This window comes from Centroberyx affinis, unplaced genomic scaffold, assembly GCF_046629955.1.
Source record: "Centroberyx affinis isolate AG114_WGS23_722 - 3 ecotype Tasmania unplaced genomic scaffold, CSIRO-AGI_Caff_v1 ptg002038l_1, whole genome shotgun sequence".
NCBI classification, from domain to species: Eukaryota; Metazoa; Chordata; class Actinopteri; order Beryciformes; family Berycidae; genus Centroberyx; species Centroberyx affinis.
In genome coordinates, this window is record NW_027280374.1 from 17,838 (window position 1) to 45,067 (window position 27,230).

At 44.0% G+C, this 27,230-nt stretch overlaps 2 protein-coding genes across 2 annotated transcripts in view; both read right to left on the bottom strand.

Moving 5' to 3' along the window:
• Positions 1–926: 926 nt before the first annotated feature.
• On the bottom strand, positions 927–17,435 carry wnt2 (wingless-type MMTV integration site family member 2). Its single transcript, XM_071531139.1, has 5 exons — positions 17,348–17,435; positions 15,834–16,054; positions 11,204–11,481; positions 10,022–10,286; positions 927–1,132 (listed from the first exon to the last, which is right to left on the bottom strand). Exons 1-5 carry the CDS (start codon positions 17,428–17,430, stop codon positions 927–929), a joined length of 1,053 nt encoding a protein of 350 aa, XP_071387240.1. The 5' UTR covers positions 17,431–17,435.
• Positions 17,436–18,570: 1,135 nt separating this feature from the next.
• asz1 (ankyrin repeat, SAM and basic leucine zipper domain containing 1) overlaps positions 18,571–27,230 on the bottom strand; it is a 30,747-nt gene continuing 22,087 nt past the window's right edge. Inside the window, exons 11-14 of the mRNA XM_071531136.1 lie at positions 26,060–26,165; positions 24,494–24,607; positions 19,439–19,574; positions 18,571–18,611 (exon numbers count right to left, since the gene is read on the bottom strand). Of these exons, the coding sequence (XP_071387237.1) occupies positions 18,571–18,611; positions 19,439–19,574; positions 24,494–24,607; positions 26,060–26,165 (397 nt within the window). The remainder of the gene's footprint in view (positions 18,612–19,438; positions 19,575–24,493; positions 24,608–26,059; positions 26,166–27,230) is intronic.

Below are 27,230 nucleotides of genomic sequence, written 5' to 3' on the forward strand. Positions count from 1 at the left end.
CAAGAATTTTCAATATTTCAAGATGCTGAAATTTCTTGAGGGCTTCACTGGAAACGAGCACAATCATCTCCCCACATTTTTTCCATTTGTTTAAATAAGATTTACTTAACCCCCAAACCCTTAAACTTCACTTTGCTAGATCTCCATCAGATCATTTCAGTCCCAAGCGTCCCGTTCAGATCAGTGTTTCTCTGCTGGTGGTTCAGGATCCTAAAGTGGGTTGCGAGTTTTTTTTCTCAGAGGGTCGAAGAAGATGAGAAACTTAAGAGAAATATCGCCCACGGGTAACGGCTTGATAAACACAATAACGCTCAGTCTCACCCACCCGACCTGCCCTTTGTTCTAATGTGCAAGCCGAGTTTCTACATAGGAGCTAACTGTAGTTTAAAGGCATAATGAACGGTTGCATCTGATCCTGTGGATTGGTACATTGTCATATAAATAAATGTCTGTTTTGTTACTCTATCACCAATTGGTGTAACACAATAGTGATTCATCCTATACTCAGCTTGATGAAAGCTTTTACATTTGCTTCGTTCTAAACATTTGTTTGGAATCAACAGAAGAAGAAGAGCTGGGTAGTTAGCATGAGCAGTGATAGCCACCATGGCTGAAGAGACAGAGAGAAAGAGAAACGCAAACTGCATCAACAGAAAATCCAAGCTCCGCCCACAGTTTGATTGACAGGTGATCTGTGGGAAGTGCAGTGCAGAAACACCACAGACAAACAAAGATGGAGATAAAACACAAATAAACAAGGATCTTAAGAATTACCACTTTAAATTATTAGCTTGACTGATGGAAAACCTGCACAAATAAACCAAGTTGAGCCCCAGACCCGGTTTAGAAGCCGTAGTTTTGATGTGACCTGGTGCGAGTGCTGGTTTCTGGGTCCACGTCTGGTTCACGTCTGGTCCACGTCTGGTTCACGTCTGGCCCTTGCAGGTGTGCACGTCCACCTGCTGGTGGCAGTCGCGGCAGTGCACGGCGCAGCACCAGTGGAACTTGCACTCGCACTTGGTGGTCCGGCTGACGCGCGACGTGTCGTAGCCCCGGCCGCAGCACATCACCTCGCACCCGTCCACGCCGCGGGACGTCCGGTTACACACCCGCCCGCCCGTCCCCATCGACCCTGCAGAGAGAGAGAACAGAGAGAGAGAGAGAAGAGGAGAGGAGAGAGAGAAGAGGTAAGTGGAAATGTTGGAATTTCAAGCTTCAAATTCATACGTTCCACATCATTTGCATTATATTTTTAAGCATTTAGCTGCCATCTAAACTGAATTGCTACAAGTGAACAAGTCTCTGCCACAGCTTACCTGTAATTGACAAAAATAATAAATTCATAAACTCCAAAACAAGTTGACAAGCCAGAAAGTGAGTTCTTCAGAGCCAGAAGTCTCAGCACCTGGTGCAGTACTTGCTGACTCATCAGTATCGATCAACAACACTATCAGACAGATACAGTATGGTTATTTTGTGCTATGGGGCATTAAAAATTTACTTAATGCACCTTTAAGTTAATGTGTTTCCTTTCTACATAGATTTTCCTAACATTAGATTTAAAATAAGATGAATGTTATTGATCCTGGAGGGGAAATTGGTTCATCGCAGCAGCAGAGAATAGGATATCAATACAACCTGAAGTTCATTTTCCCTTCGCTGCACCAAAATCAGATTTATTCACTAAACACTCGAGCACATTTCATTGGTTTAATTCCAAAATAAGATATTCACCATTTTGGAACTGGACACTCGCTCTGACAAAATGCTCGCTGGCTAAAAAAGTTGAGTCACTCTGGAAAATCATTCAGGTTATTAGCTCATTATCTCAAACCATCTCTCTGTTCAAAATAGATAGATAACATTTTGGAATGAAAGCCTTCATTTACATGTATCAGGAATCTTGAGTCTGGCAGCGCATGAGCCACAACTCAGCCAATCAAAACAGTGTCGGCGGTGTTCTGAGCCAATGGGAACACTTTGCTATTATAACGCTGCCAATCCTGCCGGTAGACAGAAGCTGGACGAGACGGAGGAGGAGGAGGAGGAGGGTAAGAGGATGAGCGCCGGACGGAGGACAGATGAGAGATTGATGATAGGAGCCATCAGCCGGCACTCCCACTCTTCATCAGCTGTTCATTTTATAGGAGACATCAGTCGCCATCACACACACACACACACACACACACACACACACACACATATACACACACAACCTGCCTGAAGACTAGCTTCACTGATACTGTATAGGCAGGTACACACACACACTTGCTTTCTCTTGCATCTCCCCTCCAACCACCCACACACACACACTTTCAACATGTTCATACACTCCCTAAATCCACACACACACACACATACATACACACACACACACACACACACACACACACACACACACACACACACACACACACACACACAGTCTTCCAGAGTTCAGTCTCTTCAGCTGTATAAAGGAAGCTCTCCTGGTACAGTAAGGTGTTTTGGATCAAACAGTTCAGGAAGCTGGCACGAGTTAATGGAGTGGCTGGAATTAACTTCTCATCCATTTTGCACTTGCTAGGCTGAACTGTTGTTTATGAAACAATCACATCAGTATGTATATGTATGCAATTTACATTACTACTTTAAATACCTTCAAGTGGGCTTTCTACTGTGATTATGAGGAGTTCAGTTCAGCTGTAGCACAGTCAAGAAAGCCATCTCGTCATATTAAAAGAGAGTAAAAACTCAGTCAGGCCTAAGGTGGTTGTCTTTACTTTCTTAAAGTTGCTGAAAAACAATTGTGCATAATCTTGCACATATCGTAAAACTGCAAACCATGTTAATGGCATCTACAGTATAGTACACCTCCTGTATTCCACATATTCCAAGCTCAAATACTGACAATGAAGAAATATCATGACGGCCTCATATTTTTAATTTTAGGAAAAGATAGTCTTCAAGGCAAGGTATTGAGTTGTTGTGAACAGGCCCGCTGTTCTGTAATTCAATTGAGAATTACTTTAATCAACAATAAATACAGTACAGGGATTTCTCTTGGTGTCATTCCTGCAGAGAGAGACAGATGTTGGACAGTCAGTTACACCAAACACTGAGACAAAACAATATTCTGGGTGAAATGCCCCTTTAAGCACTGCTGACCACAGATACAGCCGGTACATTCAGCTGTTAAATGAAGGCCTGGTTACTTGACCGTGCTTAACCATAAGTCTGCCTATTATTGATCCAAGATAACCCAGTAGTAGGTTTCAGTGACTTGCTGTAGCAGCTCAGCTCAATCAACACCGAAATTAAGTGAAGCAAAATTATTCGTAATAAAGCACAGAGCCTCGAGGTTACAGAAACTAAACACACTGCACCTCACTGAACAGTATGTATTTTAAAAAGGAGACATGAATATGAGTCAACAGTTGTATTAATAGCATACTGATAGATTAAATATTTTAGAATCTAAAATGATAAAGGAGGATAAACAGACATTTTGAGTTGGATGATACTTTGCATTTTCAAGCATCTTGCAGCTTTTGTAGCTTGGAAAGTGCTTGAGTTGGACTTTAGAAAACCTGCATGAGCCTTGAGCAGCCTCCAGTGCAGGACTGGCTGTACTGGTCAGCTCCCAGTAGCAGACAGTGTGAGACTGTGGTTGCACTGGGAAGGTGTGAGTGAGTGGAGCTGCCTGAGCGTGAAGCAGGGTGTTGCTGAAAAGGAACATGTGTGTGTTCAGTCGACTTTCCCTGTATAAATAAAAGGTTTAAAAAAAAAAAAATTATGTACTGACTTGAAGTACTATCTCGAACATTGTTCTGGAATTTGCTAATGTTTACATTCTAGTTGCTCAGTGTCTATACCGTCTCTCCCTCTCCGGCTCGCTCGCCCCGTCTCTCCGCCGTTCCCCTCGCCAGGTAATATGTCTGGGCATGACCTAAGCCCCGCCCCTCTCGGCAGCGTGCCCGCCCGTCATCCGCGGTATGCTGCGCTGCTAGGGGTGACATCACGGCCAGAGTCTTCCTCACAGCCTCTCTCTCTCTCTCTCTGTCTCTCTCTCTCTCTCTGTCTCTCTCTGTCTCTCTCTCTCTGTGTCTGCTTATTGAATTAAGATGAGGGGGCGCCGAGAGATGAGTTTAGCACCTGAGCCTCGCCGGGGCCGAGGGAAATTGATTTCACACTTTAGAAGAGGCACCGAGGGGCCGTCTCACTATCTCTGTGGGCTCGGAGCCTGTGTGTGTGTGTGTGTGTGTGTGTGTGTGTGTGCGTGTGTGTGTGTGTGTGTGTGCGCCTGAGAGAGAATGGGTGATTCAAAGTCTGTGTGTTTCAAGAATGATTGAGGGTGAGTTTGCGTGCCTTTGTGTGTGTGTGTGTGTGTGCTTTCTTGGTGTGTACAACTGTGTGTGAGAGAATAAGAGTGAGCTAAAGTGAAAGTGTGTGTGAGTGTGTGTTTCAAAAATGATTGTGCTTTCTTAGTGTGTATTCATGTTTGTGTGCGTGTGTGTCTGTGAGAGAGAGAAAGAAAGAAAGTGAAAATGATTTAAAGTCTATGTGTGTGTCATGATTGATTGAGAGCGAGTTTACGTGCATTTTTGTGTGTGTGTGTGTGTGTGTGTGTGTGTGTGTGCGTGTGTGTGCGTGTGTGTCCCAGAGGAGTGAAGCTGGTCTTTAGAGACAGAGAGAGAGAGAGAAAGAGCTGGGTTCTCACGAGAGGCCCAGGGAGAACGCACTGTGTGTGTGTGTGTGTGTGTGTGTGTGTGTGTGTGTGTGTGTGTGTGTGTTACCTCACCCTGCTTACATGTACATAGCCCATAAAGCCTTCATGTCTGCTCTAAAGGACTGTACTGGTTTCCTAAACTGGGGTCCTGGGACCTCCGGGGGTCCTTGAGGGGGTTCCAGGGAGTTTGTTGAACAGTTATCAAATGTATTGGACAATAAACACAACAACAGAAGGTAGAAGAATGACTATTTTGATTATAGATTTCACTCTCCACACTGTGGCCATCATCTCACCTGTAGTATATAGACAGCTATGCAGTATGCAGTATACTTTATTATACCAAAACAAACCCTTCTGAGATGGGATTTTGGGGACGAAACATCAAACAGGGGCCTTTTTGGGGGTGATATGATATGAATACGTCCGATCAACACCTCCCATCTCCAACATTTACTTCATAATGGCCTTATACCACTGTATTAACCTATGGGAAAGTATTGAAAAGTCCACAGTCATTGTCCCGTGTTAGTATGAGTCACCCACTGCCCAAAATGATCAGGATTACAACCTTGACCCCGATGTCAAATTCCATGAATTTTCCATGACTTTTCTTAACTAAGTTGGCACGCTTCCATGAGCTCAACATTTGAATCCTTCCTGGTTTTTTGTTAATATTGTTTTTCTAAAAGGGAGGAACAGTCTGGTTTCCTCTACAGCAAAATATAGTCCAATAGTGGCCAATATGTCAAAATTATCAAAATTCCCTGACTTTCCCTGTCTGGAATACATCTCCCGATATTCCATGATATTCCATAAATTCAATAACCAGTGAAAACCTGGCGTTATTTGTAGGATAGCACTTCTGTATCATCCATTATCGTTCTAGTGACGGGCATATTTGCCTCATCTATTGTCAGGATCATGTGACCTCTGACCCTGGATCTCCTTCACTATTTGCTGCTTGTAATGTTGGTGATCTAGGAACTGAAGCTTATTCTAATGCTGCACTCACTGCAAGTCGGTCTGGATAGGAGTGACAGCTAAATGCCTAAAACATCAAAACAAAACAATTTTAATCACATTTAAACTATTGTGTACTTACAATACTTGTACCATATATTAATACACAGGTTAAGGCCTTTGTAAAGAGTTACCTCCAAACATAAAACATTCTCATGCTCTGAATGACAACCATGGGTTTCTGACATTATCTGCTGCGCTCTGAACAGGTTTAACTGCCTTCAGGGTCATAAAACTGACTGAGCACCTAAAGGACCATGACCGTACCCGATAGACTGTACTGCATCCAGAATACACAGCAGGAGCTCCTGGTGTTTAGAGAGACTGTCCCGTAACTGGAAGGTCACAGGCTCGATTCACTACAACAGCCAACACTCCTGTCTGAGTCTACCTGCTCACTGCAAGTTGCTCCAGATCAGACTGTTGGGTAAATACCTACGATGTGAATCTGATCTCATCTGGAACAGTGAGAGTGATGGCAGCCTACAGGCCTGATCCACCGGCTGCCTGTTTTTTTTTTTTTTTTTTTTTTTGGTAAGATAGTAGCGCTAAACAGATGGTTGAAGATGCTGGTCTTACTGTTTCCAAGGCGGTTTCTGTTTCTAATGTTTGGAGCGCTTCAATCAAACTCTGGAGTGTTTACTCCTTTAGTTTGTTTCGTTTGAACAGGTAAGAACAACGCTGATCAAACTCCGGTTCACACCAAAATGCGAGTCTCATTGCTCTTCCATGTGATCTACTGTGCGGTTCGTTAGGAGTGAGAATATAATCGTCCCAACTACAGCAAACAACCCCAAAACGCAAGGGTTTATGGGTACAAGGAGGTAGTTCCTCATGCTTGGAAAGCCTAGCAGAACATATGAAGTCTGGACTGATGCTCATATTCAGCTATTTCTACATGTGTTCTTAACTGATATGAACACCAGAGAAATTTCAAATTATGCTATTCAAATTCAGTTTTTTAATGCAATTATTCAAGTTGAGCAATTCAAATTCAAATAATTCAATTTCAGTTTCTAGTGACACATATTTCTGCCCATAGACAAGTGAGTACGGTAAGCTACTTGTGAGTCATGTGACTTTTGTTTACAAGCCCTGGTTCGGTTATAAGTGGGCTGTGTGAACCTAAACGAGCCAAATACAAAAAAATGCATCAAAGTCAACTTTTCCCACAATAGTTTGGACCAAAGAAAATGAACTGGAGGTGGGATCACACACACTAAATGACTATTGGAACTATTGAGTGCTTTACCTAGTTTAATCTCTCTAAAGTAAAGAGTAAAGGAAGCAATCACAGGGAAGAGAGATGAGAGGTTCCTGGTGGACATTATACACACACACACACACACACACACACACATACACACAGTATATAACCCTTTATTTATCCAGGGAATGTCAAGGAGAGTATTATTCACTCACCTACCCTTTTCCCACTATTTACTTTATTAACATGACGTTGTCCAATGGATTTCAGTGTAGATGGAAGCATCTCACTTTGCATGGAATACACTGTAAACTCCTCTACTGTGTGTGTGTGTGTGTGTGTGTGTGTGTGTCTGCTGTATTGTGTTGTGTTGTATTGTGTTGTGTTGTGTGAGGGAGATCCAACCTGCCCCTAAATATGCCTCCCTTTTGAGGCCAATTGTGCCCTCAGGGGTGTGTGTGTGTGTGTGTGTGTGTGTGTGTGTGTGTGCGTCCAGTGCAGGTGATTTATAGCGGTGTGTGGCGGTCTCAGGTTTCAGCCTACAGAAGTGTGTAATGGGTCTTAAACTGGTCGACACCCGATCGCCACGGATCATCTGCTGCCTGACAGGCATCTAGCTCCTCTGGAACACACACACACACACACACACACACACACACACACACACACACTGTTCACTCTCTCTCACATAGACTAAATCTTTTCATTCTCTCTTTCTCCCACAATTTTAACAGTCGCACACACTTACCTTTTCATTCTCACACACACAAATTTAAGCTTTTTCCTGTTCCAAAACTCACATGCCTAAATTTCACTTTCTCTCTCTCTCTCTCTCTCTCTCACACACACTCTTTCCATTCTCTCTTGCCTATCTGTTTTATTTGGCGTTTATTAGCTGATGCTCTTATCCAGACCGGCTAACGCTGAGTGTCTTGCTAAAGGACACTTTGGCAGGACACACACCGACTGTTGCGAGTATCGAACTTTGAACCTGCTGCCCCTAATTACAGTGTGAAATGTTGCAAATGAGATGCTCTAGAAAAGTGTGATGAGCTGAAATATATTTGTGCTTCTGTCTAATGAAGGAAACAACGGCCTACTCAGAGTTCTTGGGGTACGTTTGCTCGCCTCGGTCAAAAATGCCATTTGAAACTTTTTCATCTTCTAAATCTGCGATTTATTGGGCTTGTCTGGCAGTAAGCAACTAATTAAATTATCCCTCCGAAGTGCCCGCCCCAGTCCGTACCCATTTGGCACGAGAAAACACTCAAAGTTGATGAAAAGTATCGGAGCCAGGTCTGTCAAGTGTTGTTGAAAGCAGGAGCGGGAGGGTAGGCGGTTCTCGGATGCCAAGAATTTACTGTCGAGCCTCCTGGAGGTGTCGTGGGCGTAATTCAACCAAACATCTGTGATCAAGCACTTGATAACCCCAGTGACAAATCTGTCCACGCCCCTTTTCCTCTGAGAGCGCGTTCACACCAAGCGGCCGTGGTTCAATTGAACTCTGGAGCGTTTAGTCCTTTAGTTTGGTTCATTTGTCTAGGTGAGAACAACGCCATGTGAAAACATTCGGCTATATTAGTATTTTGTTTGACCGTTGTTCCATACTGTTTTGTGTGTATAAGGAGACAGATGTTGACACCTGATAGCCAGCAATTCCTCATGCTTGGAAAGTCTAGCAGAACAAAATTAAGAGAGCAAACCGCAGTTTGGACTGATGCTCATATTCAGCTGTTTCTTCATCTGTTCTTAACTGGGGCCAGTTGCATAAAGATAGACCTAGTCTTAGGGCGTTTTCACACCTGCACTTTTAATCCGGTTAAATCGGACTCTGGTTCGTTTTCCCCCTTGGTGCGATTCGTTTGGGCAGGTGTGAATACAGTAATCGCACTCGGGTGGAGGTGGTCTTGGTCCGGTCCCAAACGAACTCTGGAGCGGTTCATTTGTGGTGGGAACGTGATCCGACCTCAATCCGACCCAACTACCAGGTGTACCCAGATAATTACAACAGTTATGAGCAAACGCCAACTCTGCCGTTGCTCCATGTTGCATAGCAATGTGCACTAGTCCAGAACACAGGACCTTCTTCCTGTATTTACTTTCTTGCTCCCGCTTATTGGTCACATCTGACCAATAAGCGGAGTGAACGTTCTCACGTGGTTTGTAGTGATGCATTTTGGTTCGCTTGGATTTTTCTCTGTGTGAAAAGAAACCGAACCAAGGGGAAAACGCTCCAAGTTTACAAACTCATCAACTGATTCTGACCAGAGCAAACAAACTATAGGTGTGAAAACGCCCTTAGACTTCAATGTGACCTTATGTCAAACTTGCTACAGACACTTATATTTACCTGTTTCTACTACTTCTTGATTGTTGTAGATCTCTAACAGGTTGTTTCTGTCTCTAAAGACTCTCTCCCTTCTTCAGGCTCTTTCCGAAAACCAGAGATTTGCCATCTTGTATGAAACAGCTTCAGTATTTAAACTTCCCACCCTGAGAGTTAGGCTGACTCATTGCCATAACAACAAAGTTCTTGACTCAAGATTAGCCAGGGGGAGGGTGGCTAACTTTCCTACCTCAAAATAAGTCAGTCATAATATTTAAGTAACAGACAGATTCTCAGGTTGGACTAGGCTAATTAAGACTAAGACCAGTCTACGGCTTAGACTAGTCTTAAACTAGCTTAATGCAACTGGGCCCTGGTATGAAGACCAGAGAAGAGAAAGTACAGCAAAGAGCGCAGATAAGTCCATCATGCTTAGCTCAAAGGTACAGGAGCTGGAATTAGATTTGTTTTGACTCCCCCTGCTGCCAAAGCTCTGTCTAACAAACAAGCTGCTCGTGAGCCCATGTGACTTTAATTTACAAGCCCTGGTTCGCATGTAATTGGACGGTGTGAACCTAAACGAACCGAATACAAACATGCAACTAAGTATTCATCTATAGTTTGGACCAAAGAAAACGGATTGCACACCAACATCCAAGCTGGGTTTCGTCTTCAGTGCTCACTCTAAACAGCAGTGGGGATCGTCTCATCAGATCCTGTGTGTTGGTAAAGGCTGTGAGAGAGCCTTAGAGTTTACCTGACTCGTGGTCCCGTATGCAGTAGTCGGGCGAGTCTTCGAAGTAGACCAGGTCGTTCTTGCTGGGCCGTTTGAAGTGGGCGTGCGCGGCGGTGAACCCGGTGCCGTACTGGTTGACGGCGACCTGCACGGCGCCGTTGTAGCGTTTGCGCAGGTGGTCGCCGGTGCGCCGGAAGTCGGCCATGGCCAGCCAGCAGGTCCGGACGCTGCAGGAGCCGCTGACACCGTGACATTTACACTCCAGAGTCATGAAGCGCTTCACCGCCTGGGGAGGAGAGGGAGGGGAGGAACGGAAGTGAGAGTTTGGGTTTGACTGGTGCGTTTTTGAAGGCTGATAGCAATGTTTTTAGAGTAGAGCTGCTGATAGCCGGTATTTTGTGCTGATATTCAGTATCTTTAAAAAAAAAAAGACAAATATTCATTGTTTCCCCCAACTGTTCATTTTTGCCTTGAGTGGAAAAGCCTCCTTGCAGTATTTCCAGACTGTTTTTCTGTATCTGTGGTCAGGGAGGAACTCATATCAGAGGTGTAAGACACTGACTGGCCGATATCTGATATGTAATAAAAGATCAATATGAGCTTGTTGATATATCGGGCTGATCGAGAGAGTTTTCTGACCCCTGAACCCTTGAAACCTCTTAAAACGCCATTGGAGAATTTTGAAATAAACATTAATGTCAATGGCATAAGAATTCTCTTTTTCTTTCCTGAAAAACTCTTTATTTATAGATGCTTGTCTGTCAACAAGATCCAACAATCACAACGTGCTGTTATCTTATCTTGTAAGTGTTTTGTCTACTTTTGAGGCTGTTTAAGTGTCTGGCAACATAAACCAAGTGCACACGAGTAGTTCTACTATTTGAAACCATATTCACATATACTTTTTGACCAGTTTTTCTGTGAATGTGCATAGATTTGTACTATAACCATCTTATGCAGCACAAAAAGTGAACTCTTCTGTCCCCTTGGCCACAGTGGCTGGTGAACTGCAAAGTTTAGCAGCTGCTCTGTGTTTTACCAGCCAAATAGATTTTTAGAATAAAATGGCATCTCCATAACATGGCTGATTGCCAGCCTGGCTGATAGAGTAGACTAACTGACCAGCATTTGTCTGGTGATGATTTCCTCCCCTGTTCTGAAGTCATTGCTATAGGTGTGTGTCTGTCAGATCAGCCTCCCCACCTTCCTGCCGGCTCGGTTGTTGTGCAGGTTCATGAGCGCCCGGGCGTCCCGCTCCTTCCTCTCCTTGGCGTCCACGAAGGTCTGGCTGAAGCGCATGGCGTGATCCACGTGGTCACTGCAGCCGCCCCAGTCGAAGGACCCCTTGGCGTCCCGAGACGAGCCCTTCTTGGTGGGATCGCAGGAGCAGGAGTCCAGCTCGCCCTGGCTGCAGGCTCGCGCCAACGTGTAAACCACACCCGCCGAGGAGATGGCGTAGACGAAGGCCGCCTCGCGACTGCCTGGGGGGGAGAGGGGATGTTACAATGTTGGCATCAGGTAATCACTCTCTGAAGCCTTTTACACTTTTTTACCAGTGATCTGCCTGTAAAGTACTGGAAACCTTCAGCTCAAATAAAAAATTAAAAATCACCACAATTATAGGTGCTGTGTTTTTCCACATAAATTCCATTAAACATTTTTTAGATGTGAATCAAACATCTAAAATGTTAACGTTCTGTTCTGTTCTGTAACGTTCCTTCTGTTATGGATCCTGCATGTCACGGTTCATGATACAGGATAGGCAATGATGAACTTCAAATGGAGCCATGGGAAAAAGAAAGATCCTCAGAGTTTTTGGCCACCGCTGCTACCTGCATGACCCGTGTTTGTTGTTGCCTCCTAGAGGCTTTTATTTCATGCGTGGCACCGCTGCTTTGCTTCATCTACCTCCAAGATGGATAAACAGCGAACGTTTACCAGCAATGCCCCGATAAGGAGCCTTATCTCCCTCGACTTGTAACTGATGAGAGATCGGAGGGGATCAAAGACTGAGGCATGGGAAGGGTGTGTGTGTGTGTGTGTGTGTGTGTGTGTTAAACCTCTGCTACAAAATCATCTGACACTGCAATGCGTGCACACACAATGAGAGTGATGAAAAAAGTGGATTTTAAATTGAGCACTGTCTAAGTTTGGGAGAGATCACTGTGTGTGTGTGTGTGTTCTTTAAAACTTTAAAATGCACTTTTAAATCACTCTCACTCTCACACACACACACACAGTGAGAGTGTGAGAGTGATGGGAAAGGTGCATTTTAAAATGAAGAGCACTTTCAGTTCGGGAAAGATCACCGTGTGTGTGTGTGTGTGTGTGCATGGTTACTCCTGGTCCAGGTGCTAAGTTGAGCGTGCCTAACGAGGTTAATGAGGATAATGCTGAGAGAACATGACACCAGAGGGGGAAAACTCCTCTGTAATTGTTTGAAATTAGCCCTCTGACATTGACAATAAGGAGCTTCTGACGGTAATGATGCGGCGTGACACAGCCGGGTCGGGCTGGGAGGTCCGAATACCACACGGCTGATTAGAGGCCCGACATGAAACGGACTAAGTGGAAGGATCCGTCCCGCAGGTTAAACCTCAGGGCCTGGGAGAGGAACGTCAGGCCGCCGGGTCCCGACGCTCCTCCGGCGGCATTAAAAAGAGATTAGGGCCAGTTAGAACAAGCCCTCACAGGAGATACGGGCTCGTTTTAGCCGCTGATGAGACGCAAAGTGACACGTCTGATTTGACAGGACGCTCCGCACCAGAGTTCACAATCTGTCAAGGGCAGCGCCGGGCTCCTGCCTCCGAAAAAGGAACGTATGACTCGATAATCGTTTCACATGGTTTTGATCCCTAGTGCCACTTATCACACTTTAGTTCCTGGGAGAAGTAATTTGCTACACTTCTCTTTATATTTCTTTTCTGTTGCACTCCCAATATTGGTGATTGCATCCTCTCTTAAAGGATAAAGCTGGTGATTTTTAATGAATTTTTTTACCGTCAACAAATCCTATGAAAATAACAAAATCAGCAATTTTTGTTTTGCTAACAAGTCCCGATGCCCAATAAAGCCATGTCCCAGCAGCCATAGAACTCCATTGTATTAAAATAAATATTAAAAACAGGTCAAAGAGCCATGCTGCTGCTCTGGGCATTCATCATCACGATGCACCGGGCCGGCCGACTTTTCCCTCAAAGAACTTAATAAGCCGTCTGTAAACACGTTTTCCATCTCAGGAAAGTAGTTCCATAGCACCGAAAATAGTCCCCGGCGTAATGAAGAATTTGTTCCCATTTGAGTTTGATTTGGTAATAACTACAACAGCCTGACTTTTTATGGTAACAGTTACCATGCTGTTTTTAAAACTGAAACTATGTCTTTGTGAGCTGTATTTCAAGGTTTTTAGCTTACAATTGGAGCCAATGACTTCCGGGTTGAAGGCTAAAAACTTTCCGACGTGGGAAGTCGGAAAGTAACGGGGATTGATTTTGTTATTTTCATAGGATTTGTTGAAGATAAGAAATATATTTAAAAACACCAGCCGTATCCTTTAAGTCAGTTCCCTCTCCTGTCTTCATATCCAGTGTTCTTGCCATCTTTTCACTGGATAAAATCAAAGTACTGGGAATACTTCCATCTGGAGAAAGTCAACTCTTCTGCCATTTCTTATCTGAACGAGCTGAGAGGACAAGTAATTATGATGAAATCGAATCAGGCATGTGGGTGGGATATAGCTTTTGGATAATACCACTCCAATCTGATGTTTAGAAGGGATGATTAAAAAATATAACTTATTTCTGCGATTGGCGACTAATATTACTACTGATACTGACACTGAAAAAGGAATTTGTTCCGCTGCTCGTTACTGGGAAAACTAAGACACTTTTCTGAGTAAGACGTTACCACCCAGCTCTGGTCCGGAGTGACGGAGAAACCAGTCGGCTGCACCGACTTGATAAATGTGCGACTGTAAAGTGAGACAAGGTGTGGAATGTGATGCAAGGTCTGGGAAAAAAAAAAAAAGACATCTGCAAGGGAACTATTTGTTTCACGGATCGCCTCATAAACCTACATCCAAGCCTGTGAACTACAGACCAACTGCTTAGATTTGTCAGCATAAAAAATAAGGCTTCAGGTCAAACATGTTCGCAAACAGACGTAAAAGCACGAATCGATTACTTTCCCCGGGGGACCAGCAGCACACAATGGCTTCGAAACACAACCCAGCGTACAGCAGGCGTTTTACACACCGTAACCTAATCACCAACTTTCTATTTTTAGTTGTGCAGTGTATCAGGCATTGATACACAGATCTACTTTAACCAGAGGCGTCAATTCACTAAACTGAGGTACGGCAAAGTCCCGGCATCTAAAATCATTTACTATATGAACTTCCAAACCCACCGCTACAGACTAAATTCCTGCAGACTGACTGACAAGATTTCATTATTTGGTCAGTGTGATAAAATATTTTTAATAAGTCACCAGACTATAACAGCTTAGAGGGAACACTGGCCCTGAGTGACGTGATGTGATCTTCTATTTACCGCTCCCTATCAGAAATAGTCTTTTCTCCTGCCCTCCTCCACAGAGGAGGTCAGAGGTCAGGCTCAGCTACAGAAGAGCTGGTAGGGGTTCAGTGTTTTGCTCAAGGGCGCTTCAGCAAGGTGGATGCTTGCTGACATGGAGGTTTGAGTCCAGGTCCCGCGGTTGGATGGTCTCTCTAACCACTAAGCCTGCCTGTCATCACATAAATTCTCTCCTCATATTTTGTTTTTTTTAGACATGCTTTCCAACGTAATTAACGTCAATTTTGCTTGATCTTCGCTCTCCATTATCATTTCAAGTTTAAAATCTGACTCATTTACTTGCAGCTCCGGAACTTTGTAGCCTCGAACTCGGATTGCTACCCGTCGTGCCCTCCCACTTCTCTGTTAGCCTCAATCTTTAACTGTAAATCGGTCAAAAAACAGGCTGTAAACATAATTTACGAACTACTTAATACGTACAATTTGATGCCTTTACACCTCCTTAAAAAATAAATGGGAAACAGACTTAGATGAACCAATTTCAGAAGGAACTTGGCACAAAATAATACAGGGTATTTTCTCCTCTTCCATATGTCTTAGGCATGCTGTTATTCAATTTAAAGTTGTACACCGCCTGCACTGGTCTAAAGTCCCACATGTGATCGATGCAGGCAGGCTCCAGCCACTCTGCTGCACATGTTTTGGACATGTCCAAAGCTTTACACATTCTGGCAAGCCATCTTTGAGACTTTCTCTAGGATATTTGAAAAAGCAGTAGAGCCGTCTCCGTTTATTGCACTGTTTGGTGTGATTGGTGGGAGATCAGCATGTTGGCCTTCTGCTCTTTCCTGTCCAGGAGACTGATATTGTTTAAATGGAAAGACCCTATTCCACTGACATATAGTCATTGGATCAGGGAAGTCATGTACCATCTTAAATTGGAGAAGATTAGATATACTGTCAGAGGGTCTACTAGGAAATTCCATACTATTTGGCAGCCTTTCTTAACCTTTGTTTAGGATATGGAAGCTGACAACATGATAATGTAACCAATTTTTCTGTCATTTCATTCTATTTGTGTTATTTATTTTCCTTTTATGGATGTCTGGCTATGTATAGTGTTTATATGTGTTTGTCTGGTATTTGGGGGGTGGTAGGTGGGGGATTCGATTAAGTTTCCTTTTCTTTTTCTGTTGGACCTGTTTGGACCTGTGATATAATGTGAAAAATTACAATAAAAAGAAAAAATCTGACTCATTTATGCTGAGGAGGGTGAGCGCCCGCAGCCTCCCTGTACTCACTGCGCAGCAGCAGGCGTCCAAACAGGTTGTGGTCTCTGGCCGTGGTGTTGCAGTTCCAGCGGTGGTTGTGGAACTGGTGCTGGCACTCGGAGATCCAGTCCTTCATCCCGGCGCCGATGGCCTGCATCACTTTGGGATGCTGGCGGCAGAGCTGGCGCTGCTTGTTCACCAGACCGGGGATGTTGTCGCACATCACCTGGGAGCCCAGCGTGCCCATGTACCTGCAGGGGAGAGAGAGGAGAGGACGGGACGGGTGTGAACGGCTGGGAGGGAAGCTGGACACCTGTAAGCCTCTGGAAATTTTATTAAATGAGAGAGAAAGGAGGACAGAAAAAGAGAGAAAGAAAAAAAGAAAATGGAACCTGGAAACTTATCTGTCCAAATAACAGATAACATATCTAAACTCCCATGTACTTGCAGGAATAGAGGAATGAAAGGCTGGTAGGGAATTTGGACAATTACAACCCTATACATTTTCTTAAATGATCTAAAAAGAAAAAAAAAAGAAAAGAAAGACCTTTCCAATTTCCAGAACAGGTAAACCTATTCTGGAACTTTATCTGTCCAAAATAACGCATTAACAGATCCACACTTCCATCTACCTGCAATACAGAAGAGGGATGAAAGCCCAGTAGGGAATTTACAAACTTAGAACCTTTGGGAATTTTCTTTAATGCTTGCCATAAGAAAGAAAATAAGAGAGAAGATCTTAAAAGAAAGAGCAAAAAGAGAAAATGGTAAATGCATTCTGGAAAAATATAAATAAAATATGTCCAATATGTCCAGCATTACATAAAACACATTCCCGTGTACCTGCAGTATAGAGGAGTAGGGGGATGAAAGGCTGGTAGGAAATTTGGAAATGTATAACTTCTGGGAATATTCTTAAATGATTAAAGAAAGAAAATGCAAGCAATCAACCTATCTGTCCAAATAACAAATGAGACATCCGAGTATATAGTATGAAAAGGAGTATGAAAGGCTTGTCAGGAATTTAGAAACGTATAACCTTTGTGAATATTCTTAATATATTACACAAAGAAAGAAAGCAAAGAATGCGAAATCAAACTACACAAAATGGCAAAAGTATTCTGGAAACGTATCTGTCCAAATATTCAGTCTCTAATAACCTGCAGGAATAGATCATCTCTGACTTTTCTTAAATGATAAAAGAAAAAGGCTGAAGGCAGCAGGGAAGCGGTGTGAAAGGCTGGTATAGGGAGCTGAGACATTATGAATCTCTGGGAATATTCTTAAATAATAACAAAAAAAAGAGAGGAAAGTAAAGAAATACTGTATCCAAACTTTCGCGGAACAAGATCCTTCATTTTCCATAAATCATACGGGCTATTATATACCGACAGAATAATTTAAATAAACAAGATTTAACTGTATTTCATCGGAGCGGCTTTTGCGCGTCAAATTACACGGATTATCTTTTTTAATATATATATTAATATAATATTTAATATTGCATTGCATTTTCCATCCATATCGCTGTAAAACATACTCACCACCAAGACGCATCGACCTCGGCCGTCAGCCAGCAGATTGCTACAGATAAATAAAAACATATTCCACTTGGCAATAAGTTCATATTAACCAAACTTTGGTCCTTTAGGCATCTGGACGGAGCATTTCCATGGATGAAAAAGAAAAAAAATAGAACAGCAGAGAAGTCAGAGCTTCTTGATTTCCCAAATCAAACTGTGATCCTGCATTAAAAGCAGATAACCACAGGAGAGTCAGCGGAGGGGGAATCTGCGCGTAAAAGCCATGGCCGGTTCTGGTTCTGGACAGTGGGAAAGGGCTTATGAGCAAAGTAAAGACCGACTGTCTAATAGTCCAACAAAGATTTGCTGTGTAAAGATAGGCAGATGATGTGCTATCAGGTTTAAATTGCTTTACACAAGGGGTGGGCAGAGTCCCGTCTCAGGAATGAGGTGAAGAAATGAGATGTCTGAGAGTATCTGTTCAGGCTGGTTTGACACCAGACAGGCTTGGCCCGCTTCCAGGCTGGAGGGAGGCTCTGCGGTGTGGTCCGAGCCGATGAAGGTGATGGGCGAAGACCCGCGTGGCTTCAACAAAACTAACGCACCGACGCGATGGGAAGGAACCGGCTAAGGAGGCTTTATCCTGCACCAGAACTTCCAAACCCGCTTACACTGCATTTCTGCGGACAAAGTGGAGCGAGTGGGCTACTGATGACTGAACAGATTTTATTCATTCAATGTGAAAAATGATTAGTATCAGAGACTGACAAAATATTTAGTCGAGGTGATGATGTGATATATTATTATTACATGTAGGACACCAAACTATCTTGCGCAGACGTGCGCAGTTTATCGGGAACGCTGAATACTATGATTTTTTTTTTTTAGATTTGGCTTCCAAACAGATTTCTATCGATGCTCGTTTGATCTTTGCTCTTCATCATAATGATAAAAACTACCAAATTAAATTTAGACTAATTTAAACGTTTGGTCAGGAGGCTGCCCACACCTTGCCATACCCAATTGACGCCCAGGTGACGAATATTTCAGATCCCCGCTGCATGACGCATTGTTATTGTACAACCTTATACCAACCATCCATACATCTCAGCCTGACTAATAACTGAGGAATGATGGTTCAAGAAAAAAAAATGCGCGCGGATTCTCCCAAAGCAGCACCTAAAGGTGCTGTGTCCATTTCAATTGGATTATCCATCACAGTCTTTGAAGTCTCCGCACTACTGTCACACAGGATTTCCTCCATCTTTGATCTGGCCGCATGTATCTGGAGGTCCGGAGACCCGGACAGATGAGATTAATGGGCAAATTGGATTCTTCCCATGATCTCCGTGGAAGAAAATCATAAAACAACAAGGAGATTTAGAGGCTCTCACTGCTCTTCTCAGCCCATTGAACACGACTTTGTTTTTGCAGCAGCAGCAGTAGTAACAGGTCTGTAATATAAATCCAATATAATTAGAGAAATCTGTTCACTTCCTTACCAAAGCGCATTACCTGGCTCTGAAGTCACTGCATTTCACAACATGCATGGAGATAATGCTCATGTTTTATAAAGAGAAGGACGCACAGTGAGTCTATCATGGGAATTTAAAGAGACTGATACTCTGATACAGTTCACCTTCTGAGTGAAAATCAGTCTAGTCAAAGGCAGCGTTACAATACAACTGTGTTTATGGAAGATGCAAAATAAACAGTTTGAAAGATACAACTCAACTCAATTCACTTAAACAACTGAACTCAACCTGCACAAGGTTCTTAAACATTTTTTATTTTAGAACTAAAGACTTCCACACCTTTTCTTGACTGGAGTTGAAGATTTTGGGCAGTGAACATGTCACTCTATATCACTACAACAAATATCACAGTATGGTGGATCTGCAGCTGTATGAAACCACTGCATATAGGGACTGAACAATATTTTTCCCTATTTTCCCAGGCTTTTTGTCCAAGTCCCAAACTTTTCAACACCTGAAAGTTATCAAAATAAGTTTGCCTACTGTTCCAGGCTTGTTTAGTTACCCAGACTCTGATCTTTTCAGATGTTAATCTGTGGACACTGAAAACAGAAAAGAAGCCTTTCTGAAGCCTTGCCACTGGCCGCTCTGCAGAGGAGGAAGAGGAAGCCGGCTCCGAGCGCGCTCAGTGCGACTCCGGTCAGGGGCCGCATCCTCCAGTTGCCGTGGGAACCAGGTTGCGGAAGCCGACAGCAATCTCCGGCCTCGTCCATCTGAGGGAGGAGGAGAGGTTCACATGGGAAAAACACACACACACACACACTTGACTCAACAGTTTATTCCATCACTTGCTCCCGTACACACACACAAACACACACACACACACAAACACACACACACACATATACATATACTGGCATACTTAGTGTATGTGCACAAACACATAATCACACACATCTTGTACATGCACGCACACACACACACACACATCCTTTGGTATGAGTGATGTGACCTCATGTAGGAAGTGAGGGGGGGGGGTTGCAGGCCATGCCGACCTAATCCAGTCTGGATTACACCAGTTCACCGCTGGTCAGCCTGTCCCAGCCTGTCCCAGTTAAGGCTCGACTGGGTGGGAAACGTCGGCTCAGTTTCTGGCGGGCGGGAGGCTGAATCAAGCGGAGACTGGCTCATTTGTACCCACGGTGAGGGCATGTCTGGTCCCATCGCACCACACCAGGCTGACTGGCCAACCTGAGTCAGCCAAACTTCCTGTTCCCAAATCCTCACGGACTCATCGGCAGTGTGGAGGGTCGGGTCCGGTCACGGCCAAGTCACACAGGAAGAATGCTGCACACGAGTTCTCAAGTCAGTGGGCGACACGGTGTCATGCTGCATTCCCGTCAGATGGGAAAAAAACATGAGATATAAACTCCCTACTACTGAATCCTGACATCACCAGCAAGGAAATGCCTGTAGTCAAGTGTAGGGAATGGGTTATTCCCATAGGCAGCATCAGTGTCATTCTTTCATTCTTTTTTTTTATGAATCCCTTTTTCAGCAGCGTCATGCATCGCGCTCATACACTCACAGTTTAGCGTCAAATCGTCGCCCTAAACAGAAGCTTGGTTTTACACGACCGCTGCCCCCGTTCTGAGCTGAGCTGTGGAACATCTGACCGTTTACAACAAAAGATTCATCTGTGCCGGTATAAAGCCTCATTATCTAGCCGACTTCACTCATGAACCATGAATGCCTTGCAAAGACCCCAACTCCCAACTTCAACATGTTTCATATCTCAGCCATTGATTTGATGCTCTTATCCGGATCTGATTTAAATGGAGTCAACAGGTATGTTCAGTGTCTTGCTCATGAACACACATTGGAATTGAGTTAGGGCTGAAAGATACGGACAAACAATCTAATTGCTGATTATTTGACAGAATATTGCAAATGCCATTTAAACTGTGATTCTTATCATCATAAGTTTTTCTTGTAACAACATTTTTAGAATTTTAAAATTGTTTTTGATTCGCCACAACTATGTGCAGACTTGCCAAAAATGCGCATAAACAGCGTAAATTTGGGAAAATGGAAAAATCAGCTTCGTCAGTCCCTGCCTATGCCAATGCTCAATGCCCATGTGTAGTTTCAGATTGATTGGCCAACCCATTGAGGAGCAAAATGGATGCAGACAGACAGACAGAGTTTTCCTCATTCTATAGTAGGATGAAAAGGTTTTCACCAATATTGTATTGATTCATGGACCAAAGATTACTAAAACACCTTGTTCAGAAATCCATTTTGGATGCCCCTCTCTCTCTTAAGCAATTAATTGCAGTTCATACTGCGATTTCGTTTTTTTCCCCCCGATTAATTAAAAGCTCTAAACTGAATCTGTGACCTTTGTGTTATGGGACAGTGATAGTGATAGTGGGACAGTGACTCTAAACACTATGACACCCTGCTGCCCTGGGGAGTCATTGGAGACTCAGACGAGTGACGCCACACCTGGTATTCAAAACAATTTTGGCCAAAGATGCTCTTTTCAAAAGGTAAAATGTGACCTGCAGGCATACAGTACATTCTGCATTAGATCAGATTGTGTGTGTATTTGTCCCATCTACTGCCTGGACAGCTGCTCCTAACGTACCTTCAAGCTACCAGCCTCATGCCTGGACAGACGACACGTTCATGAAGCTCGGGTGGAAATGTTGATGAGGTGAAAATTATTTTTGTGGAGCATAACAACAGCGTTCCCACCGTCCAGTAATCATCTATTTTTTTCTGTCCTACTCACTGAACTTGAATATACCCGTTTTTATCCCTCTCATCCATCTTCTTGACCAATTTCTTTAAAACACTAGGGACGTACCAATATTTATTACATCTGTTTTCAGGGCGGTGGTCAGTGGCTCTGACCATTGCCATCCTGACAACTGGTTGTTTGTGATGCTGGTGATGCAGCCATCTTATCTTACTCTTCGCCAAATTCCAATGGGTGGGGAGTTTTTGTTCCATTTTCCACCCTGTGCTCCGTTTTGGAACAAAAAACCTCCCCACCCATTGGAATTTCAAGACACTCCCGACCTTCCCATGTCATTCTCAAGCCAAAAAAGTAAATGACAAAGAAGTATTATTAGGTGCTTGGGAGGAACCGGGCTCTATGTGTTTTGTTAGTTCGTGTGCAACGCTTTTTGCCATGCACACTGCTTAGGGGAATTACGGTATGCACTGTTTAGGCCGCACAGAGCCCCAACAGCCCTGCATGAAGGAAATCCAGTGTGCGCTCCTACACCAGGCAGTACGGTAGAAGTCAACCAAGCATCAACCAACTGGAGGCTGCTGCGCTGTGTGTAGGTAGCACAGTGATTATCTAACTATAGTGGGTAAGTCAACACATGAATTAAATATTTTTTTAAATCAGTGTATCGTGATGTATTACCTGCTCAGTAGAGGTTTCTGTTGGATCTAACGCACTTTCCTCCATTGTGAAAATTTGTCTATTATTTATGTCAATTACAGGCCACCATACAGGGTTCCTACACATTTTCAATTAAAAAATTCCATACTTTTTCCAGACCTTGATTTGTTTTGGTGTTCAATATGATTTCATATTGTTATATTATGATATCACTGTATAGATGAAGATTGTTCTTCACAGCGACAAATATCAGAACATGAGAGATGATTGGCAGGGTTCCTACACAGTTTCCATTTTAAAAATTCCATATTTTTCCCAGACCCTATGTTCTTGACTGGATTTGATTTTGGTTGGTATTTGATATAATGCATGCTGACAGCGGCTGGGTAATAAGAGCGTCCCTCTATCTGAACATTATTCTTCACATCAACAAAAACTGTGGACTCAAAGTGGCTCTACAACAACATAAAAGCTATAATTATGTGTGTATCGGACCTGAACATTTTCCATACTTCTCCAGACATTTTTTCAAATTCCCAAACTATTCAAGACCTGGAAATGATCAAATTCATTTTTAGTACTTTTCCAGACTTTCCAGACCTGCGTAGGAACCCTGACCATAAGCTGTGCCGGAGACCGGTCAATGTTGTTGCAATTCCTACTGGTCGCTGATAGAGGTCGATAAAAGTCAGATTACTTAACGACCCTAATCCTTAAAAGCACACTGCTGCCTGGGGAATCGATAAAGAATCGGAACAGTGAGAAGAATCGAAAACGCCACCGGAATATTTAACGATACCCAGCCCCAGGTGTGACGCACATTTCAAACTCAACACCGGATGCTGGTTCTCCTTCAGATGTCATTCTCCATGTTGTTCTTTTGCTTGTTTCTATGGCAGTTTCATTCTCTAAGCATCCAGAACAAAATCTGGTTCCCTTCACTTCCACTCAATCCTGCCCCTGTGTGTGTGTGCGTGTGTGTGTGTGTGTGTGTGTGTGTGTGTGTGTGTGTGTGTGTACAGGTTGTGTATTCAGACGAGCTCCTGTAGATGGGGTGATATTGTGTGATATCTTGTGAGTGTGTGTGTTTCAAGGGACAAGCTTCCATGGATAAGATTACATTGTGTGTGTGTGTGTGTGTGTGTGTGTGTGTGTGTGTGTATGTGTGTGTGTGGGGCCCCTCCTCTCTGGGCTGGAAGCCAGTGGGTCCAAATGGGCTCCGTTGGCCGTCAGATTCCTGTCTGACACAGCCGAGCCCCCCTCCTCCCCGCAACCGACACACACACACACACACACACACACCTCACCCCATCAACACACACACACACACCTCTAACCATCGCTAGCCCACCTCCTTTCCTCATCCCCCTACCCCCACCCCCACCCCTTCCCATCAGCCCCTTCTCCCCTCCTAAACTCCCTCACCCCGCCAGCTCACCTCTCCTCCTCACCTCTCCCTGCCCCCACCCCTTCCCATCAGCCCCTTCTCCCCTCCCATCAGCCCCCTCGCCCCTCTATTCCACCTCCTCCCCTCCGCCTCATCGTCTGTGTGCTGACAGGTCACTGTCACAGCGGTGCTGACTTATGGGCTGTGAGGATTCAGTCCTGTCAGGAACGACTCTCTCCTCTTGGAATACACACACACAGACACACACACACACACACAGAGCATCAGGTACACACATACACGTACAGCGTCAAGTACACACATACACACAGCGCACACACACACAGTGTCAGGTACACACAGGCAAGCACTCCCGCACACACCTGTTGAAGCTTGTCATAATGCATATACACCAACACCTACCTACAGGGACTGAACACACTCACACACACACACACACACACACACACACACACACACACACATCCAAGTTCTCCGCTTCTCATCCTCAGCGGTAAGAAGAAAGCTGGTAGAATGAGAGACAAGACTGCAGGAAAGTCACCAACACTGACAGGCCTGAGCCTGGCTTAGATAGGTTTGTGTTTGTGCGTGTGTGTGTGTATGTGTGCGTGTGTGTGCTAAACCCCCATCTTGCAGATCCAAAAATAGAGACAGCAACAGAAACTACAGACAGTCACTTCTTCTTGGGATTCAGGAATTAGATTTAAGGTTTGAACTAGATTTGTTAAGATGATCAGAATTAGAGGAATAAAGCTAAGAGTTAGGCAATGAATGTGAGTCAGTGGCATGTGCTGACAGGTAGACCACAAGGGATTTTGTGTGTGTGTGTGTGTGTGTGTGAGTGTGTGTGTGTGTGTGTTGACCTGGCACAGCAGATTGCGGAGGCAGGTGAGCTCTTTCTGCAGGTCTCCAGTCTGGACCACCAGCTGGTTGCAGACGGCCTGAGCCTCCTTCTTGGGGTCCAGGGAGAAGACCAGCTGGATGGAGGAGCAGACAGAGGGAGAGATGAGCAGGAGAGACCAGACCGATGCTGGTCAACCAGGGGCCAGTTGCACAAAGCTAGTTTAAGACTAGTCTAAGCCTTAGACTGGTCTTAGATTCTCAGGTTGGACTAGTCTAATTAAGACTGTCTGTTACTTAAATATTACAACTGACTTATTTTGAGGTGGGAATGTTAGCCACCTTCCCCCCGGCTAATCTTGAGTTAAGAACTTTGTTGTTATGGCAACGAGTCGGCCTAACTGTCAGAGTGGGAAGTTTAAATACTGTAGCTGTTTCATACAAGATGCCAAATCTCTGGTTTTTGGGAAGAGTCTGAAGAAGAGAGAGAGTCCTTAGAGACAGAAACAACCCATTAGATATCTACAACAGCCAAGAAGTAGTAGCAACAGGTAAATATAAGTGTCTATAGCAAGTTTGACTTAAAGTCACATTTAAGTCTAAGACTAGGTCTATCTTTATGCAACCAGGTCTGCTTTACCGACCACAGGCAGCCAAACACCATTAGAAGATCATATTCTTTTTTTTGTAATTCTTTCTTTATTTGAAACATAGAGATATTCAGACACATGGAGGGGCTTTTCCCTCTCTACATCTTCCCCTTCCAATTCCTGTGTCATAGTTCTCCCCATTCCCATACACTCATCTTGTCCCTTTAAGTAACAACTTGTACCGAAATATTGCTGCTGTGGATAATGAATAAGAACAAAATTATATAAACATAACTATGTGATCTGTATCTGGAAGAGTGGGGTGCAATATCGAAATCAGCCACTTAGAAGATCATATTCTATTTTAGAAATCTAGTTGGATGGTAGGTCAGACAGACAGACCCAGAAAAACAGACAGAAGCAGACAGAGGGCGCACTCGTTTAATGGCGCCCCGCAATCCCCTGGTCATGTGACAGGAAGGGACACCAGCAAGGGTGGAGTGTACTGCTGTGGTCGAATGCACAAATAGCCAACAGCAATGGCTAAATAAAGCCACCCCTAAACATGAAAGATTGACTAAGAAGTAGAACAGTCATATCTTCACTCATTGAGAGTTGTATTTAAGCTTCTAGTTAATCTAGTTGTAGTTTACCTATTCTAAGAGATCATCCCTAATTTACCTGTTGTGTCCCCAATAAAATGGCAACATAAATATATCTATACAACTTCTAAATGGATTTATTATGAGCCCTTTGGGTGGGAAATGCATCTTTACAACTCAAGAGATGAGGAAATGTAGATGTTTCTTTTAATAGATTTGGCCACTGAATTGTGATTGAGGGTCTCTGTTTTGATTTTTGGCCGGTTTTCACCACTGATTCAGCCGGTTGGCAGCCTGGAGGGGCAGTTTAAAATCTAGAGCAAACTCCACCCAGCCAGTGTGTCACCGCCCGACAAAGAGCTTGTTAAACGAGTGCACCCAGACAGACAACATGTACCTCGGAGGGTCGCCGGGGGAAACGGCTGATGACATCCTGAACCGTCTCAGTCAGGTATAAGCACTGCTGCCTCAGACTGATCAGGAAATTATACAGCTCCTCACTCCTGCAACACACAGAACCTATGATGGTAACTCTGATTAAAAACATCTGAGAACACATAAAAATACATTTTAAGTTTTTGGAATTTGTGTCCGCAAAAAATATCTGGAAAGCTGTTTTTTTGCATTTTGATTTTGCATTTTTTAAATACATGTCATCACATATAAACGCGTGCCACAATATGTTTTCATGTGTAATTTTGCAATTTGCACTTGCTAACTCAAACTCTTCTAAAATACAACTACAATTCAGTGATTACAACTTTTCAAATCTGCCCAAATCCGAGTCTGTACGAGTCACATGAGCTGATTTTAGCATACAGATGAACGCTGTGGGAGCTTCAGAGCTACGGTCAGTCTCATTTAACTTCATAAGCAGCGAGCCCCAAGAAGCTGTCCACATCGACAAGACAAGACAAGGCTTGTTAGAGATGCCCCGGGACGACAGGGCAGACAGATTGATAGTTTGGACCAAACTTGGTGTTCGCATTTTTCATTTATATCCCTGAAGACCATTCCACCAAACTCCATAGAAAACCAAGCAGGTGGCCACCAGTTCTCATCCTCCCCACACTAACCCACACTGTCGTCCCTCCCCGAATACATCAACCTCAAATGATTAGTTATTTATTTCTATCAACCTCTCTTTCCCCCTCTTCCCTCGCCGCGGTCCTGTGGGATATTGATAGCGCTTATCTTAATGGTACATTTCCCTTGGTGAGGGGACTGGGCAGCCAGCCGGGCCGGCCCTCCTCACACTCTGTCAGAGGAGCGAGTAAACAGTGTCAGTCAGCCTGCGCTTCGCCCTCGCCTCCCTTCTGCCTGCTGTTAGTTTATCTAGGGAGCAGAGAGTGATGATGGGCCCCCGGCGGGGTACTTAGCGCTGGGGAGATCGCTGAGGGGATTGTGGACGGACAGGACGGAATGTCATGCGGGAATGTTGATGGAGGATGCGTACGTGTTGCACTCTTTTTTTTTTTTTTTAACTTTATTTATCCAGGGAAAGACAACTTGAGCATGCATGCTCTTTTCCAGCGACACCCTGCTTCACATTCATAAGAGTTCCACAC